This window comes from Lytechinus pictus, chromosome 3 (genome assembly GCF_037042905.1).
Source record: "Lytechinus pictus isolate F3 Inbred chromosome 3, Lp3.0, whole genome shotgun sequence".
Lineage (NCBI taxonomy): Eukaryota > Metazoa > Echinodermata > Echinoidea > Temnopleuroida > Toxopneustidae > Lytechinus > Lytechinus pictus.
The window spans coordinates 4,722,683-4,741,163 of record NC_087247.1 but is presented as its reverse complement, the minus strand read 5'-3'; the positions used below and the strand labels follow the sequence as shown (position 1 = coordinate 4,741,163).

The 18,481-nt window shown below is 34.2% G+C and overlaps 1 protein-coding gene across 12 annotated transcripts in view; it reads left to right on the top strand.

The window, feature by feature from the left end:
- The window catches only part of LOC129257951 (orphan steroid hormone receptor 2), a 38,738-nt gene that overhangs the window by 2,937 nt on the left and 17,320 nt on the right, over positions 1-18,481 (top strand). For 3 of the 12 annotated variants that reach the window (XM_064096169.1, XM_064096170.1, XM_064096168.1), the window contains exons 2-5: positions 10,617-10,751; positions 12,941-13,015; positions 14,825-14,872; positions 15,741-15,794. In XM_064096169.1, coding sequence (XP_063952239.1) covers positions 10,662-10,751; positions 12,941-13,015; positions 14,825-14,872; positions 15,741-15,794 — 267 coding nt within the window. In that variant the 5' untranslated portion in view covers positions 10,617-10,661. Of the gene's footprint in view, positions 1-10,603; positions 10,752-12,940; positions 13,016-14,824; positions 14,873-15,740; positions 15,795-18,481 lie in introns of those variants that run through there. The other 9 variants (XM_054896396.2, XM_054896394.2, XM_064096176.1 and 6 more) reach the window with 6 other exon arrangements.

Genomic DNA, 18,481 nt, shown 5'->3' with positions numbered 1-18,481 from the left:
CGTACTGTGATAGTAATTCACGAGACCCAAGAATTAACGTAACTGCGATATGTTTGTAGGTCTTTCTGTGCTAGCCCTGCGATTTTTTGTTGTGTGGTAGTTTCCTGGTCTCTGCTGCTTTGTGGTAGAGAGAGACCCCTGGGTTGATTGTGTTATTGCATAGTACTTTTTTTCAAATAGATCTACTTTTATACCTGTGCTTCTTGCCTTCTTTCTTATTCTCAGTTTATGACCAGGGGGGTGTTTCACAAAGATTTAAGTATAACTTAGAGTCACACTTAAATGCTGACGCCTACATGATATGTAACGTGCAATCTTATTGATCAATACGCAGTAGTGCACGTCCTCTTTGCATGATCGGATCAACACGGTCATGCCTTTTATTCCACACGCAACTAGGCATTTAAGTGCAACTCTAAGTCATACATAAATCTTTGTGAAACACCCTCCAGTTCATTGTCTGTTTCTGTTGAAGTAACTCCCATAGAAACTCGGCAAAGCAGCTTTTTGCTACATCAACACCAAGCTGGTATATAACCAATTACATATATGTATGAAACATTTTACATCTCGTTTTTTTCAGTCATAATGGCTGACCGTGGCTCATTGGCTACACCAATGCCATGAAGTTACTAGAAATTCAGCATGGCTGCAAGCCAAAATAACAGGAAGACTGCTTCTGAGTGTATTATCCCATTTAGATTCTCAGCCTCAATTTATCTAATTCATTCATATCCATGGAAGTAGGCCAACAGTATTTGATCAGTGCTGCAATAACTCGTGGGCGGCATTTCATAAAGCTGTTTGTAAGGTACAACTTTACGCCTGGCTTCTTGGTGACCTGTTCGTGGGTGCCAATTTGTATTTCTTCATCATTTATATTTCCCTTTATAGATAGAAATTTCTGTTAAATGCTAACCAGCATCTGAATACAAAGTTTATTATTTGTATATGAGGGAATCACTCTCACTTTAAAGTCTACCGGTATGTGAAAAAAAATGGGATGGGACTCAAGGTCTCATTTAACACAAGAACAGATCACCAGTCATGCTTAAAGTCATGAGAATTAAATTAGGAAATCATGAAACATCCCCAGTGATCAAAATATTCCAATATGAATAGCATGCATTTTTATTACAGACACAGTAGAAACACCTTGCCAAAGGATGCATTGCAATTTGCAAGTGCTGCAGTGGGATTTAAGCCCTGGACCTTGTTTTTCAAAGTCTGGGGACTTATCCACTGAGCTACAACATGTCTACTGTTATTACTAAGGTAGCCCTCAGACTGAAGTCGTTAAATCACATGTTCACCCAGGTTTTGTCAACTCTCTTCTTCATCTTATTTCACAGCCACTACTTGACAAAGAATATAGCCAAGACAAAAAAGGCCTTGTCAAATGGCTGCAGTGGAAGGGGGGTGGGTTTTATGTACAGTATGCAGATGCATTTTGAAATTATTGGGTACGTGTGCGTGTATCATGTTTGTCTTATTGATATCATGACTGTAAAAGTGTTTTCTTTTCGTGAATGCTATTGTCACAAAACAATTACTAGTACTAGGCCTACATGTAATGGTACTTTTTGTCTCACCAGACCTAGTGATCAATTTTCTAAGTCTGTTGGTCTGGTTACAAAAATGTTTAAAGTTTTTGTTCTACTTTCATTTCTTTTAATATTTGTGCATTAATTATGTTCACACTTGGTACATACATGTATATGATCCTTGGGTAATACCACATGTGTGTCCATGAGGATGATGGGGTCAAAAGGTCAAGTGATGTGAGGTCATATCCTTTTTTGAAGTTTTTGTTCAACTTGCTCATTTATTTTACTGCATCAATTTTGATCACACTTGGTTTAAATGATCCTTGGGTAATACCACATGTGTGTTGTTGAGGTTGGTGGGGTCAGAGGTCATCTACGAGTCAAAATGTCAAGTTTATTGTTCATCTTGCTCTCATTTCTTTATTTCTGCATTAATTGGGTTTACACTTGGTAAAATTGATCCTTGGGTAAAACCACATGTGTGTTTTTTAGGATGATGGGTCAAAGGTCTTGTATGGGTCAAACAGTCCAGTTTTTGTTCAACTTGCTCTCATTTCTTTATTTCTGCATTAATTTTGTTTAAACTTGGTACAAATGATCTTAGATATCACATGTTTATTCATGAGGATGATGGGGTCAATGGTCATCTAAGGGTCAAACGTTCAAATGATATGAGTCCTTGATCATCCTTTTTTTCAAGTTTTTGTTTAACTTGCTCTCATTTCTTTATTTCTGTATCCATTGTGTTTACTATTGGTACAAATGATCCTTGGGTAATACCATGTGTGTTCGCGAGGATGATAAGGTCATCTAGGGATCAAAGATCAGATTGCATATTTTATTGATAGCAAAATAAGGTGAAATTTGTGGTTCACGAACCACCATCTAGAGACGAGCAAACATTTATTTTTTTAAATAAGTTTTTTTAGGGATGTCATAATATACCGTAATTGTTTTTTTCAAAGAAAACTCCATCTTTGCAGAACTATCAAATAATACATTATTTGTCATAGTACATGTATGTAGTAGCTCTATTGTTTAGCTTCAAAATAAGATTGCAACTGGGATGATAGGGCAAGGGATTTACTGAAATATACATGTAAGTATAACATTTTGAAAAGTGTAACTCCGCCACCCTCTTTGGTTACCAGCTCATGACTTGCCCACCAGAGGTAAAGGCGAGACTTAGGGATCCAAATGTCGTCCGTCCGTCACAAACCTAATGACACATAACTCCTCAACCGTAAGTCGCATTCCAACCAAACTTGGATGGTAGATGGACTTGGGTGACCTGCATGTTATGTTTCAGTCGGAGGTCACATGATAAGGTCAAAGGTCATTTTCAGGTCAACGTTAAAGTTTACATGCAAGACTCTTATGACACCTAACTCCGCAACCGTAAGTCACTTTTCAACCAAACTTGGATGGTAGATGGACTAGGGGGACCTGCATGTTATGCTGCAGTCAGAGGTCACATGATAAGGTCAAAGGTCATTTCAGGTCAATGTTAAAGTTTACATGCAAGACTCTCTTATGACACCTAACTCCGCAACCGTAAGTCGCTTTTCAACCAAACTTGGATGGTAGATGGACTTGGGGGACCTACATGTTATGCTGCAGTCGGAGGTCACATGGTAAGGTCAAAGGTCATATGCAAGACTCTTTTATGACACCTAACTCCGCAAACTTAGGTGACCTGCATGTTATGTTGCAGTTGGAGGTCACATGGTAAGGTCAAAGGTCATTTTCAGGTCAACATTATAGTGTTATTCCATCCCAATCATTTCACAATGAAGTTTCGATACAATTCTGTTGCGTGCCCTCGCAAATCACGATATTTCTGGTTATTTTCATGAGTGGGGGGCAAGACACAAAATCGCTTCTGCTTTGTATTAAATAAATGAACTCTATCAAATCAAATCTTGACAAATAACAAACTTTGCCTTAAAAATTTTCAGTCTAGAACTAAAATGATCAGATTCATCTTTCCTGAAAGGACTAGAATTTATTTTTTTCAAGAACACGATAAGAACTAATCTGTGCATATGTTAATTATTTTAGTTTTAATTTGCTTTTAAAGTTAGGGGCTTACGGATATCTTTAATTTATTTAAGCCTCCAACCAAATTAATATCAGGGTTGACTGTCCTTTAATTCTCAATTAGCTTGAATTAAAAGATTAAAAGATCAATAATTCTGATCCAAAATGATAATCTCTGATAGAAATGGTCAGGAAATCATCTGATTGTTTTGATATAAACCAGATGTTAGTAATAATCTGTTTGTACAATCTGTAGGATGATATAAACTGATATTTCTTCTGATCCCATTGTGTAGATTGTATTTAGGATTACCCCCCTCCCCCCCCCCCCCCCCAATCTCACTCTCTCATTTCTCTCAATGTGGTTCTTCAGTCTCTTTATAATGCTCACTCCAGTGTGATGAACAAATTGTAATTAGCAGCAGTGCAAGGCTCTTCATACATGCTTTCCACAAAGCCCTACACCCTTTCCACTGCTCGATGCAGGTCAGGTCAACTTGTACAAATTCAGCTGCGCCAGCCAGCATATAGATTCTTCAAACAGACCCCAAAATATCTACAAAATGTACATATGTATTCATTTACCAAAAATCAATTCAGCATTTAAGATTACAGTTTAGGTTTGGAAGTTGGAATGTGTAGTAAACAGTTAAGTCTTTAAATTTGAAAGTACTTAATTAAATAATTTTAAATCTCACATAATATTATATAAATTTGTTTCGAGGCAGAAATAATTGCAATCAAGTTATATGCCGAACAAAACAATTTTATGTGTACCGTAGGTTCCCTGGAATTGCCATTGATTTTTTTTCATAAAAACGTTGGTAAATAAAAAAAAATTATTAACATAAATAACACAAAACATATTACATTGTAGGTCTATGTGTACTGGTGTACATGTAACTCTTTCATCTTCATTATTATTTTTTTTCCATATTGCAAAAATCTATGTATGCGAGGTGAGATTTGTGTGACCTCTAACGAGATATCACAGTGAAGTTTTTTTCTGAAAGATATTTTTTTTGATTCTCTCTTCTCAATCTTGTGTTCAAATAATTTTCCCAGGTCGTCCTTAAAAAAATTCCCTATTCTATCTATACCGAAAAATACTGGTACAATCTTTGCTTACCTTCAATTTCACAAGCTGTCTGCTTTTGAAGACTAGGCCATGATCTTAGCCAGAGAATACATGGGCAATAGCTGGCTGACATTTCAATAGCGGCTCATTTGCATGCATATTAAAAAGCTCTTTATGCAGCAGAAGGCTGCACTTCGCTCTCCAGCTCAGCCAGACGAGCTGCGGCACAGGGGTCAATAGTTCAGATGCACAGTAGAAGATAATGTGCATAAATGATGAGGCACGGAATTAATGCAGTTTGAATTGTGTTTCTTGCTCATTGCCTGTAAACGCAATCATAGAGGAATGGCATTTATTGTGTTCATGTAGAATTTGTTTTCTCCTTCTATTTGATGAATTATTGTTCATGCTTTTCCTGATTTAACGAGAATTTCCTTTATTTTGAGATCCCCCTATATATATTTATTTTTGAATGTGTGGTTTTTACCTTTCATTCGGTACCTTTTTCAAGTGATGTGAATTTGTGAAAATATCATGGAGAGCAACTTACTTTTCTCTATAGGGCCTATTCGTATATAATTGATTTCCACACACCAAACATTTTATTTTAAGGAGATTCGACTTTTCTTTAGTTTGATTTTTATAACTTCTTCCGTGGACTAAACTTGATTTGCTGCAATGATTGTTTTTAATTTGAATATGACATTTTAAAAATCCTTTCAAGAAAATTCTTTTGCCTCTTTGTGTGGTTTTCCTCATTAGCATATATTTCAGAGCACAAATGTAACTAATTAAATGTACTATAAGTACAGTGATGTACACTGCAGCAATAGAGTTCAGCACACTTTTTTTATTATCATCGCTACATGTAAAGTTAGCCTATGCACTTTATATTGCAATGATTTCCAAAATGTATACAGGCTGAAGAATTCTGAAATTGGTAAGATATCTAGAGATTAAACTAAACAATAGAGCCCAAAAGCATACTCTGGGAAAATGTATTAGAATGATAGGTTCCTCTATAATGGAATTCAGTGTATCTATCCAAAAGCAGAAAAAGCGATACCTTGCCATTTCTATTTTGTATTTACAAAAAAAAATGGAATTTCTGAAAATGTTGCCTCAATAGCAGCTGTGGTCCATACACTGTACGAAGGAGAATAAATGATTTAATGATGTTACCCTGGGCAGAGACTACTAAAGTGTACTTCGGCCAAGGGCCGAAAAATTTGGGTTGCAACCTAATAAAAATTGAACTTATTCCATGTATAATACTAACAGTGCATAATTTTGTCTTTCTCTTTTTCACTTTTGTTTTTAGGTTATAGGTTTGTTTGTGTTTTTTTCCCCTTCTAACCTGTAGTTTTCAGGCCCCAAATCCAGTTCAGTTTTGTTTTCTATGCCACAGCATACTTACAGGGAAAAAAGGTTTTTAAAAGAAAAAAAAGAAAAAAATACAAGAGAAGAGGAAAACAAAAAGAAAAAGAAAGAAAAAAAAGACAAGGAAATGTGAAAAGAAATTAGAAAAGAAGAGAAAAGAAAAGAAAAAGAATAAGAAAACAAAGCAGTTTAAGAAAATGTTTTTTAAAAAATGAATAGAAAAATTAAGAAAAAAATAACATATTGAAAAGAAGGTTAAAAAGAGAAAAGAAAAAAATGAAAAAATGAAGGAGAAATAAAGAAAAGAAAAATAACTAAAAATATGAAAGAAGCTGCTAATTCTTTTTATCAAGCTCCAAAAAGCAGTGGCAAAAAATAGTCACTTCTGACTGGTTTGCCAGCCAAACCAAACAAAGAAGAAGAAGAACACCTACATCTGGACTGAATAAGATGTTCTTATGGACAAGATTAATCATCAACATTAATTGAATGTGAAAAAAAGCAAGAGAAAAGAAATAAAGTACATCAGAAGTGAAGAATATTGATATAGTATGTGGCAATTATGACTGATTGCCAAACAAAAATAGATCAAGAAGTATACATGTACAGTTCTGTAATACATGCAAATTATTTCTTTGGTGAAAGTGATGGAATTCTTACGCTATTAGGATGTGCATGTAGCAACCTTTTTGAGGAAAAATCTGAAGAAAAAAAAGAACATATAGAGGTTCATCCTTTCCAGCAACAAACCAGCAGCCTTTATTGTGCCAGCTCAAGTCAACTACTCACATCTGGCCAGCATAATGCAATATTCTGAGCTATGTAGTCACACTAATTCACCACTCTCAATACCTTCATACCACACGTTGCCAACTGCCAAGTAGCAAAACAAGTACAGGTACTTTCAAAAATATTTTAGTTTCTCTGTATTATTGATAGCTATCTCTTGTTTTTTTTTTGGGGGGGGAGTATTAAAGGGGAAGTTCACCCTGAAGAAAATATTGTATATATTCTAATAACTTCTTTATTGTTTGATGGATTTTTCTCAAACCTTTGGAAATATTTTTTTAAATATTTTTTTCATAAACTTTTTGTCAGGGTGAACTTCCCATTTAATATTAAACACACAGTCGATGGGAGACCATACAGTGTTGGTCAGTTCACTCTCCACTTAAGTTGAACATTTCATAGAAAAGAAGTATATTTTTTATAGGCATTAATATGGAAAGAGGCAACTGAGCAGTTAAGAAAAGAAAGTGAGATGAAATTACACCTGGGAAGAGGTTCATGACAAGTTTCAACAGTGATTTTCACTTGCAAATTTGATCTGAACCAATGAGGAGCAAGGATTTCAGTAGCTTGTAACAGTTGTTTGTGAAAATCTCTAGATTCATTTCTTTCATGAAATGCTCCCCTGAACTCCGCCCTGAACTTGGAGGGTCACATCCGCTGATTTTACAGGGTTGCAGAGTGTGCTTCCTGTAGATAATCTACAACACTTCAGGGGCTGTCAGATGCCCTCTAGTTGTCATGGTAACACACCCACAAAACACAGAGACACATTAAACTTCAAAAGGAAAATGAGCGGAATTTCTCGCAGGATGTGACATACTTTTGTCACCCTGTTAAAATGTATGCGATGAACTTTGATAGTTTGACTTGCATTTTATAGTATGGAACAGTGGTCATAAGCAAGTAGTAAACAGGTTTATTTTAAGCAAACACTTTACTACAAAGAAAGCAGGACCATTGTTTTTCTACTGATGGGTCCAAAGAATCATCCCAGTCTTTTTTATAATTTTCCTTATGACCTTATTCCAAAGAAGAAATAATGTTTGGTCTCTCATTCATTAGACATGTTTTGTCTACAGACAGTTTGTCTACTATTACTATTATTAAAGTCAAATTGCCATTTAGCATATTTACCACATGTAGTATCTTACATGTATGTCTCGATTTAAAAGTTGAGATGAATTGTTTATGAATCAAATTATTATTTACACAGTACCAAATAATTAATTAGGAGACAAAAATTGAAAATGAAAGTATGAAACCATGTGGGCATTTACCTTAATTTTGACTATAAAACCAAGCGGGTATTAGCAGGTCTTAGGCCAAATGGTAATGATGATATAAATAGACCAAATTGTTTAATCTCCATATATGCATTTAGCCAATGTGTTATTATACTCTCTTAGAAGTAGACCCACTGTTAATAGACCAGATTAATAATTGGAAAGGGAATAGAAATCTTATGAAATTCGGCATACAGTGCGTCCCAGAAAAAGGGAAACCAGGATTCCCACATCTTTTTTCTTCAAAGGCAAATTAATTGTGATGTTTCATTTACATCATCATACAGTTCAATTATTCCTCTGCATTTGATACCTTATATGTGACAAACACTTAACGCATTAATGAACAAGACGAGTTTGAAATTTAAGTGTCAAAATCGGGTTGTACAGAAAAATTGGACGAGATTGGTTTGTGATACGACGACCGTGCCTAATTGACGATAGACTCATTAGCATTTCTTTTGTATTCTTTGTTAAGTTCTCTCACTAATCCCTGAAATGAGAGTCGATTCAGATTCTTAGGTGAGTTTCTGCGCAAATCGTTTCTGATATGCCTCAGTATTTATCATTTTTAATCTGCCATGGGTGAATGATCTGCTATTAAAAAAGCTGTTGGTCTCAAATTCAAGATGAGATTCCACTCTTGCCATAAGTATCAAATTCCTTGTAAAAACATGTTTAATAATTGTGAAATTTATCTTTAAAAACGGGTTTCCTTTTTTTTGGGGGGGGACGTACTGTACATGTATATTCAGGTACAGTACAGTACGGTGCATTTTTAGAGAACTTGAAACTTTGGCCTCCGAGTCCTAATTTGTTGTGTGGGATACCAGGGATTATAGTTCATGAAAGAAGTAGTTGGTGGTTTTCATTGGCTATTTGTTATAAGCTACTGAAATCCCTGCATCTGATTGGCCCAGAGTGAATAAGTCAATGAAAATCACTGACAAGATGCTTTGTGAAACACCGCTCCTCTGATATTGTTGAATAGAATCAAGTCTTTAATGGATGTAAAATGAGTCATGTGACAAGACTTGCAATCACAGAGAAAGGGATTCCAGATGACGATGGCTGCATGATTCATGGGTCACAGACCCCGCTACATCCTCTGTCAAAAGAATACCCAGGGACTTTGTTGAGTTACAAGAGTACATGAATTACAGCCGAGTCTAGAGATGAAATAAAAAAGCATTTCAAATTAGAGTTGAATCTTATAAGTGCCCTTTTTGACCTTTTGGGAACATCCTATTCTCCTTTCATTACACAAAAGGGAAGCCCCATCCCCCTCCGAAAAAAATCCCCCAAATGATCATGTACATTTATCAAGACACATGAAATTCAGTGGTGTTGTACTAGCTGGTTTGGAGAAAAACTTAATTCCTTGTGATAATATAAGGGCAGTAATTAAAGCCTCACTACATAATTTGATAATTTTGGTGTTTTTTTTTTTTAATCACCATCGCCTTTTTAGAATGTACATGATTTCCAGCTTTGATTATTGCATGCCTCAGTATACTATATTTCTATTTATTTTTATACATCTCTAAATGTTCGTATGCAAATTTCATTGAATGTTATAAGGTTTTACAAAGGAAGTGTTTTGAAATCCAAGAAAAACCAAACCACACACAAGCACAGCTGTACCTAGCTGCATGAAGGGCAAATTTGCTCATCTCCCTGTAAATGCATTTCATTGCATGCAGGAAGTGTTAATATCTACATGTATGTATCTATAAATGCTATATATAACCAGGAATTATATATTGCTATTATGATATGTAGTTGTATGGTGTGTGTACTGACTATATTGTGTGACACGTTCCTCACTGTGTTGTTGTCGTATGCATAATTGATAATCCTGCGTTGTGCACATGACCAGCATCAGGAAGCTAGAGGGTGACCTTTGGAAATGTCAGATGTCATTCTCGTTGCCGAGCTAAGAGCAGTGCGTACTGTGAACTCGTTAAGCCGGAGAAAGGGCCTTGGTTTAACATGGCTGCAAATAGAAAGTGAAATGAAATATGGCTATCTGTTCTCAAAGCATTCAAGTGCCTACTGGTGAATAACAAATATGGCTGTCTTTTTTCATTATTTTTCTGGGAACTGATGTTTCCTTTTCAAGTGCTTTGTGGAAAGAAATATTGGAAATTAAGATTTAAAGTGTGCAGAGTCATTGCAATATGATAGTGAAAATCAAATTTAGAGTTATGATTAGCTTGTAATATTAATTAGGTGATTTTAATGATCATTTTTTTCCACGTTCGTCTGGCCGATAAAACCTTAATGCACAGGCAATTGAAAGAACAGTTCATTGTTTTAAATGCAATAGATATTGAGGGACCTCAATTACACTGAACTCGCTTTCAGAGTGGTATTGCAATCCTTGCAACATGCTTAGCATTGGCCCCAAAAATACACAAAGCAAAATCTACGCTGAGAGAAGCTTAAAATGAATACTTGTTTAAACTCTTTAGTTTTCATGATTGATTTTTACAGTAAAGACACAGAAGGAGACGGGGAAGAGACGAGACGTGTGTTACCATGGAAACAGTACAAGTTCACGAGGTTGAGAGTGGGCAGGAAATTACATGTACGTCTGAGGATACCCAACAAATGGACGGAATAGGAGAGGTACGTTTTATAGATATGAAATCTCTTGGCTTGCTTTCAATTCCATCCATTGATCATAAAACATTGCTTTTTAATCCATCGCAATTCATTTCCATTCGATTAATCCTTTTAAAAATCGTTATTAAAAAAAACTTCCTAACAACATCAGAGCATAAAAACTAAGAAAATTCCAATCTGCTTGATCATTGCACACTTACTAATCAATACCCATAAAGATCAACTCCACGCCACCAACATACATTGATTTGAATGACAAGAAAAACAGACAAGCATTACACTGGCAAAAAAGAAATCATTGGAATCAGATGTAAAGTAGAAGGTTTAGACCTTAATAGGAGGTTTTGCTTAATTTGATAAAACAGTTACGGTACATGGACAACCTGATTGGTTTGCTAATGAGAAAGCCAGTGACATCACATACTATATCTTGTATAAGAAATATCACATTTTTCCTCTTCAATTTTTATAATACTGAAGCTTTTGACTGAATCGTTTACCATAATAGCAATTCCTCATTTTCAAGGTGGAGTCAACCATTGTTTTCATTATAAGAGTGAAAAATATTTCATATAATACTAATTAAATACAAAGAATAAGTTGGGATGACATTGTTACTCTCATTTGCGTACAGCTTATGTTGTACATTTAATTATTTGAATTAAGCGAAACTTTAAAATATCATGCCGCAACTTTCTCCTTTGACCTCCAATTTTTGTCGGCTTATATGTTTGTTTGATTTTTTATTCAAATGAACTTTTTATTACGGGGCAAAGTCTGCCTACAATGTATAAAGACACTCAAGGTAAAAGAGTCATTGGTTAGAAGTTTAAATGAATTTTAATTTACTTTTACTTAATCTTTTCAATTCATATGAAAATATAAGGATACAAAAATAGAAAATAAAATTCCAAAACATTTTCTTTTAAAATTTTCAATGAAGATGATCACAATGAAACATTTCATTTACATTCGACTATCAAAATCATAGTTTTCCTTTTATTGATTGTTTTAGTAAGTGTGCTTTATATGTACTTCATTTTCATGCATCTTAACACAGTATGGCCTCAATGATATTACATGCAAATGTCCCCTATTCCAGCTTTAGATGTCAACAATTGATTTTGTGGAACCACTAAGCATGCCTCTCTCAATAAACCTTACCTATAGATGTGTATTTAAATGCGCTTGGTGTAAAGCTTCTAATTTACTCTCTATTGGGGCCCCAGAAATATGTTCAACTTTGAAGATATTTGACTTGGACTAGAGGTGAATATCATTCAAATCATTTGTTCTACATAATCTGGGGGCATCTCCATGAAGCTAAAGTTACAACTGTTGTGATCCCTTTTCGTGCTAAATGCATTTACCCCAAAATTTCCCTGTTTTAACCTTAAGTTGTAATCAAATTTTTTTTTAATGAATTATCCATTACAGAGGGAGGGTAGTACTGGTATAACCAATGGTTGGTTGGTTATTGTTATTTAACTTTAATAATTTCTCAGCTTGAATGAAAATGAGCTTAAAATTCAATTTTGCATTTATGAATTAGAATATATTCACTGTAAAAATTTGATCCAGAAATGACGAAAATATATTAAGGAAACAGACTTCGTCTTTTTTTACGATGGCTTTTTCCGTTCGATTTCAATTAGCAGCAAAGAAATGCAATAAAAGTCATTGAACGCTGGGCTACTTGGTGTTAAGGTATCTGAGCCTTTTGTTGAGTATGATGGTATTATTGCTTTCCTCTCAGACAAAAAAAATATTAAATTCACCGGAATTCATGGGTGGAATGTCACACAATTTCACACACATACATTACATGTATCTTATATGCAAGAAGAGTAATATGATACCACTTTCAGTAGGGTTTATTTGCCAATGCCATTCTATCTTTTGCTTGTAAACAAAGATCGGATTTCAACTTAACCTGATGAGAATCAAAATATTAAGACTGATCTAGCATACAAGATAGGGGATAGGGTCACATGTCTTACTTAAATTTTTTATGTCAAATTTAATAACTTACGATCACCACAACTTACACCACTGCGCCGAAAAATATATTAACCTATTTGAGGAGTTGAATTCATGGAAACTTAACTCTACATTGTCTACACTCAGAAACTCAGAACTTTGATAGTAAAGAGCTTTGCTAGACAAGACTGTTTCTCTTGAATGATTTATAGGTCACTGAAGTGCAGGTGGAGGAAGTGCAGGATATTGAAGATGTAGAGGAAGATGTCCAACAGACAGAAGAAGAGGTAATAGATCGTTTATGTGGTATTGACTTTTCAGGTAAAATAGGGGCATTGTAATATGTTATGTGCTTTCTGTGTGAATAACAAGTCAGATATCATTTCATTTCTGTCTTTGCTGATAATATTGCTGAATATTTATAGCATGTTCATTTTATTAACCCACCTTCCCCTGTCGAATGTATTTGTAGCTTCTGAAATGGGCATTCTCATCATATTTGATGTACAAACCTTACTTATTACACTAATTTCAGTTTAACAAAACAAAAAAAATATCAAAGTATAATAGCATGTTGTGTTACATGTCTGTACGATGTTGTGTTTTGTGTTTAACTTTGTGTTCTCTTGGGAAAGGTCTTATTGATTTCTGTCTTTCAAAGTAACTTCCCAAAGTTATGGAATGTTTTTTATTTATTGATCTAGGACATCTTATCTGATACTTTGGGAGTTTTGTTTTTGTTCTGTTGTTTAAAGCAAATCTTAAAATTTGGCACTACTTTTATTGTTTGAAGCTTAGTTTTTCACATTTTTGTACTAGTATTGGGTAATTTATTTTGTAGCAATGGCTATTCTATTTGTATGCAATGCAGTGTTCTATCTAGACCCATTTTAGTGGTGGTTGCTATTTCATTGCAATTTAAAGTGTTTTTTTTTTTCAGGCTCTGTCGTGTAAGTTAGTGGTCTTAAATCAAAAGTGAAGCAACATATAATAATAATCTGACATTACCAAATCTTTGGAAGTAAACTAACATTTATGAAATATCAGAATGTTTAATGTAATTCATGCAAATAAAACGAGATCAAATATTGAATTGAATGCAAGTGCAATTCCTCTTTGCAAGGAGTTAGCTTTGAAACAGTTTTAATTTGAAATTAGTGGTGGACGGAAGCAGTGTTTTTCACGAGGAGTGTTGGTCACAAATCTTCTGTGCCGGTTGGGCCCGACCACTGCCGTCCTCTGTAGCTATAACACTGATGCAATGATTGGTATGAAGGAGGATGGGTATGATAATCGTTGTCACTATAGCAAAAATACAGTGTAGAGATAAATAAATACTCAGACAGAATTAATGAGTGGTAAAAAATAAATGAATTAATGGCATGAATGAGATATAAGTAATAAATTTATAAAATTAGAATTAAAAGAAATTGATAAACTGTATTGATAAAACAAAATAGCTCCGAGGTACTTTGAAAAAGAAATGCATTGCACAGGACTTTTTAAGAACTACAGTACATTGAAAGAAACTTGGACATGTACATGCATCATATGAATGGCTTCCATAAGAATATCATTAATATGAATAATAAAAAATAATGATGATACATACAATAATCATATATTTCAAAAATGACCATTCACATTTCCTTGTATAAGTTTCTCCAATTGTACAGGGTGTGTTTATGATTTTCAGGACATATGAACTCATCACAATTCAGCTATTGCACAGTGTTTTTATCAATAAACAATTTATATGCATCTACTATACATGCATACAGGTAGGCTATGTAGCCTTGTATCCATGTCACATATGATTCACACATCAAGACAGTTGAGTGGCAAATCGTGTTATGAAATTGTAGCTGTATGCTTTCAAAATGACCATGGCTATATTACACCAATAATGTAGTCATTTTAAAAGAATACATTCTTGACGTGGTGATTCCTATAGGCAAAGTGTGGAAAATAAAGGTAAATGCATTGTAAGAGGATGTTTGTGTGTGATGTGGTGAAACATATATCCCCACACCTCGTGTTTCACAAACTACTGACCTACTGAACTGAAATCCTTTTTTTTTCCTTGTCATTTTCAGGTCAATATGAATGAAGTACATGGCATGGACCATGGGGCAATACATCAGGTAAGACTGCTACTTGTAAATGGCATTTTATTCTTTATTTTTATTGTCACAATAGAAATATAAAGAGTGAATGTGTGATTTCAAAGTGCTTCTTTGTGCAAGTTGTACGTTCTTATGATACAAGGCTTCATGATTTTGACCCCCCAAAAAAATTAAATTAGATAATATTCAGCTTTTATAATGCAACATTTTATACAGCCCTTGATACAGTATTTCAAAGTGCTGCATACTATTACCCTTGTAACATATTATACACTGGTAGCACAGAAAACAAGGGGCTTGTTGCTTGCATTTAATGACCAAAAAATAATCAAAAAACTTTTTTTGGATTATATGTTTTTCAATTATACTTGAACATATGGGAATTTTTTATGAAAAAAAGAAGAAAATTGTGCAATGTTAAATTATATCTCATCATTATAATGTCATTAACATGCATTTGATAACTTTGCTCATAGTGATTTGCATAATTTGCTCAGCTTTCCATGATATCATTGACTGATATTACTGAAATATGACATGAAAATCTTTTCTCGTGATCATTTTTATATTATCAATATCATTTGAATTCTCAAAGCTGCCGTTCATATACTGTAGGCCTTGTGTGTGAAAATAGAAATGCCCTTTTTGTTCCATTTTCTTTTTGCTATTTTTAATTGTTAATTGCTTATATTCTTTAGTTCGTATTATTGTATATTATTTTGCATCTTTAGTTTACATTCTTACATGTCTTTTACCCATTAATATTCTCTGGATCTCACATATTGCAGTTATGATTTCTGAAAAAAGTCCATGACATTGTTGACATTGTTTTAGTATATATGATTTGAGTATGGTACTCCCCAACCCTTCATATCTCCAATGTTAGATGCAAGTCCAAGGTGTACATGGGTTACATGTGGGTGCTGGTAATATGAACCAGGTAAGGATGTCATGACCTCTCCCCTCCCCTGGTTTAAAGGAGAATGGAACCCTTGAAACCAGCTGAATCCATATCAAAGAGAAAAATCAAAGAAACATATTGTTGAAAGTTTGAGGAAGATTGAATGAATAATAAGAAAGTTATGAGCATTTGAATATTGAGATCACTAATGCCATGTAGATCCTCCCATTGGCAATGCGACCAAGATCTGTGATGTCACACACGTACAACTCCCTCATTACTTTAGTACTTATTTCACTTATATTCTCACTTTTATAGAGACTATCACAAGGTGAGGTGTTCTCTTTATGAGAGGACAAGTACAGAGGTTTCACAACATTGTATCATTGATGAATCGTTTGTCATATGATTAGAATGAGCAAAAAGAGATGTTTTGGGGTATATTTTCAGTGTCCAAAAGGGAGAGTTGTTCATCTGTGACATCATAGATCTTGGTCGCATTGCCAATAGGAGGATCTCCATAGCATTAGTGATCTCGACATTCAAATGCTCATAACTCTTCTATTGCTAGTCCTATTTTACTCAAACTTTTGTTGATCTTATTCTTTGATTTTTCTGCTTTCACAAAAGCTAACTTGCTCCAAGAGTTTCATTCTCCTTTAAGTACGGCCTAAACCGGTTGGTCTAACACCAATTGGTCTAAAAATAACTCATCTTAAAAAATACATCCATCAGTTGGTCTAATTTTCAGATATGGAGCCTGCTGCAGAAAGAGTTGTGTTTAAATGCATCTATAAAAGCAAGCAATCAATCGCAAGTCCAAAATATGCGCTACTGATTGGTTGAAAATCAAATTGTGTTTGATTGCAACTCTTTCTGCAACTGGAGCCAGATAACCCTATCATGATTAAACTCATCTGAAGTTCTTTCCTCCATGTACAAACTACATTTTCTTATATCACTGTGGTTAAACCCATTTGGTCTAAAAACATTATTTTTTTTGGTTCTTTCCGACATGTTCATCATATTGTGACTATAAAACCGATTAGACTAATAACCATTTTATCGCTTTTCTATGTCTTTTAACATCACTGTGGCAAGAAACCCATTTGGTCCTTTTTTTTTTCTTTCCGACATGTTCATCATCTGACACTATTGTGACTAAACCGATTTTAATAATACCCAGGTGTTTGTTGCTTTCCTACGTCTTCTAACATCACTGTGGCTATAAAACCCATTTGGTCTGTTCAATTGCCATTTGGTCTAATAACCAAGTCTACATGGAAATTTTGTTTTGGGTGGTTATTTTATCAAGTGCTCTAATCACCATCCATCTACTTTTATTTCGCTATCCCAAAAGGCTATTGATCTCGATCGAGTTAGTGTAGTCTCATCCAAATGTTTACATGACAGCATAAACCTAGTGCCTATTGATTTTAAATATTAAGATGAATGGGATTAGACCGAATGGCAATTCCCCTTTCCTCCACCCCACCCAACCCTTACCCTCAATCATTCGTTCTCACAAAGATGACCCTATTTTAAACATTTATCCATATTACAGTTTTTTAAGTTCAGGCAAATTATGCATATGGTAATGTGGTACTCCAGGCTGAAAATGATATGATTTGAATTTTTAGAGTAAACTAAGACTAGCAAGGCACTGATAATATCAGGTTTTTTCCAATTGAAATAGTTTTAGGAATATGCAAATATGAACATGCCATAACTGAGTCTGAGTTATTCTTCATTTTTTAATGAAATTTCAGTGTCTTGCCTATTCGATTTTATACTATGAAAAACAATATCATTATTAAATTATTTACGGTCAGAACTACCCCTTTAAAATCATCTATACTCGAATTACAGTTTTAGGGAGTATAAATATCCTAAAGTTTTATTGATATGAAACTTCGAGTAGAGATCATAAAACAACAGTTAAAGGACATGTCCACCCCAAGGAAAAGTTTATTTGAATAAATAGAGAAAAATCCAACAAGCATAACACTGAAAATTTCATCAAAATTGGATATAAAATAAGAAAGTTATGATATTTTAAAGTTTTGTTTAATTTCACAAAACAGCAGTTATATGCACATCCTGCTCGGAATGCAAATGACGTCATCCACCCACTATTTCTTTTGTATTTTATTGTATGAAATATTCTAATTTTCTCTTCATTGTCAAATGAAACAAAGAGTAATTCCTCCCTTAACATGTGGAATTAACATTGTTTAATACCATTATATGGTTCAGTCAAGTTGGTCCTTATTGTCAAATTTGTAAAGAATGAAATATCAAAAAAAAAATAATAATAATAATAGTGAGTGAAGGACATCGACTGTTTCATTTGCATGTCACTGAGTTGTGCATATCACTGTTTTGTGAAAAATAAGCGAAACTTTAAAATGTCATAACTTTCTTATTTTACATCCTATTTTGATGAAATTTTCAGTGTGATGCTAGTTTGATTTTTCTCTATTTATCCAAATCAACATTTTTCTGGGGTGGACTTGACCTTTAAAAGGGCATTTAAGAATCAAAGAATAACAAGGAATGCAATATACTAACCTACATTTACAAGTATGTACAATGTACATTGCCCTATTCCCACCACCCCACTCCCGTACCCACCCACTCGACGATGCTACCCCCACCCTTGTAAAAACCACTATTAAGTGCTGTGGTTTTGGTGATATTCTGTCAGCAAAATTCTAATTGCCTAT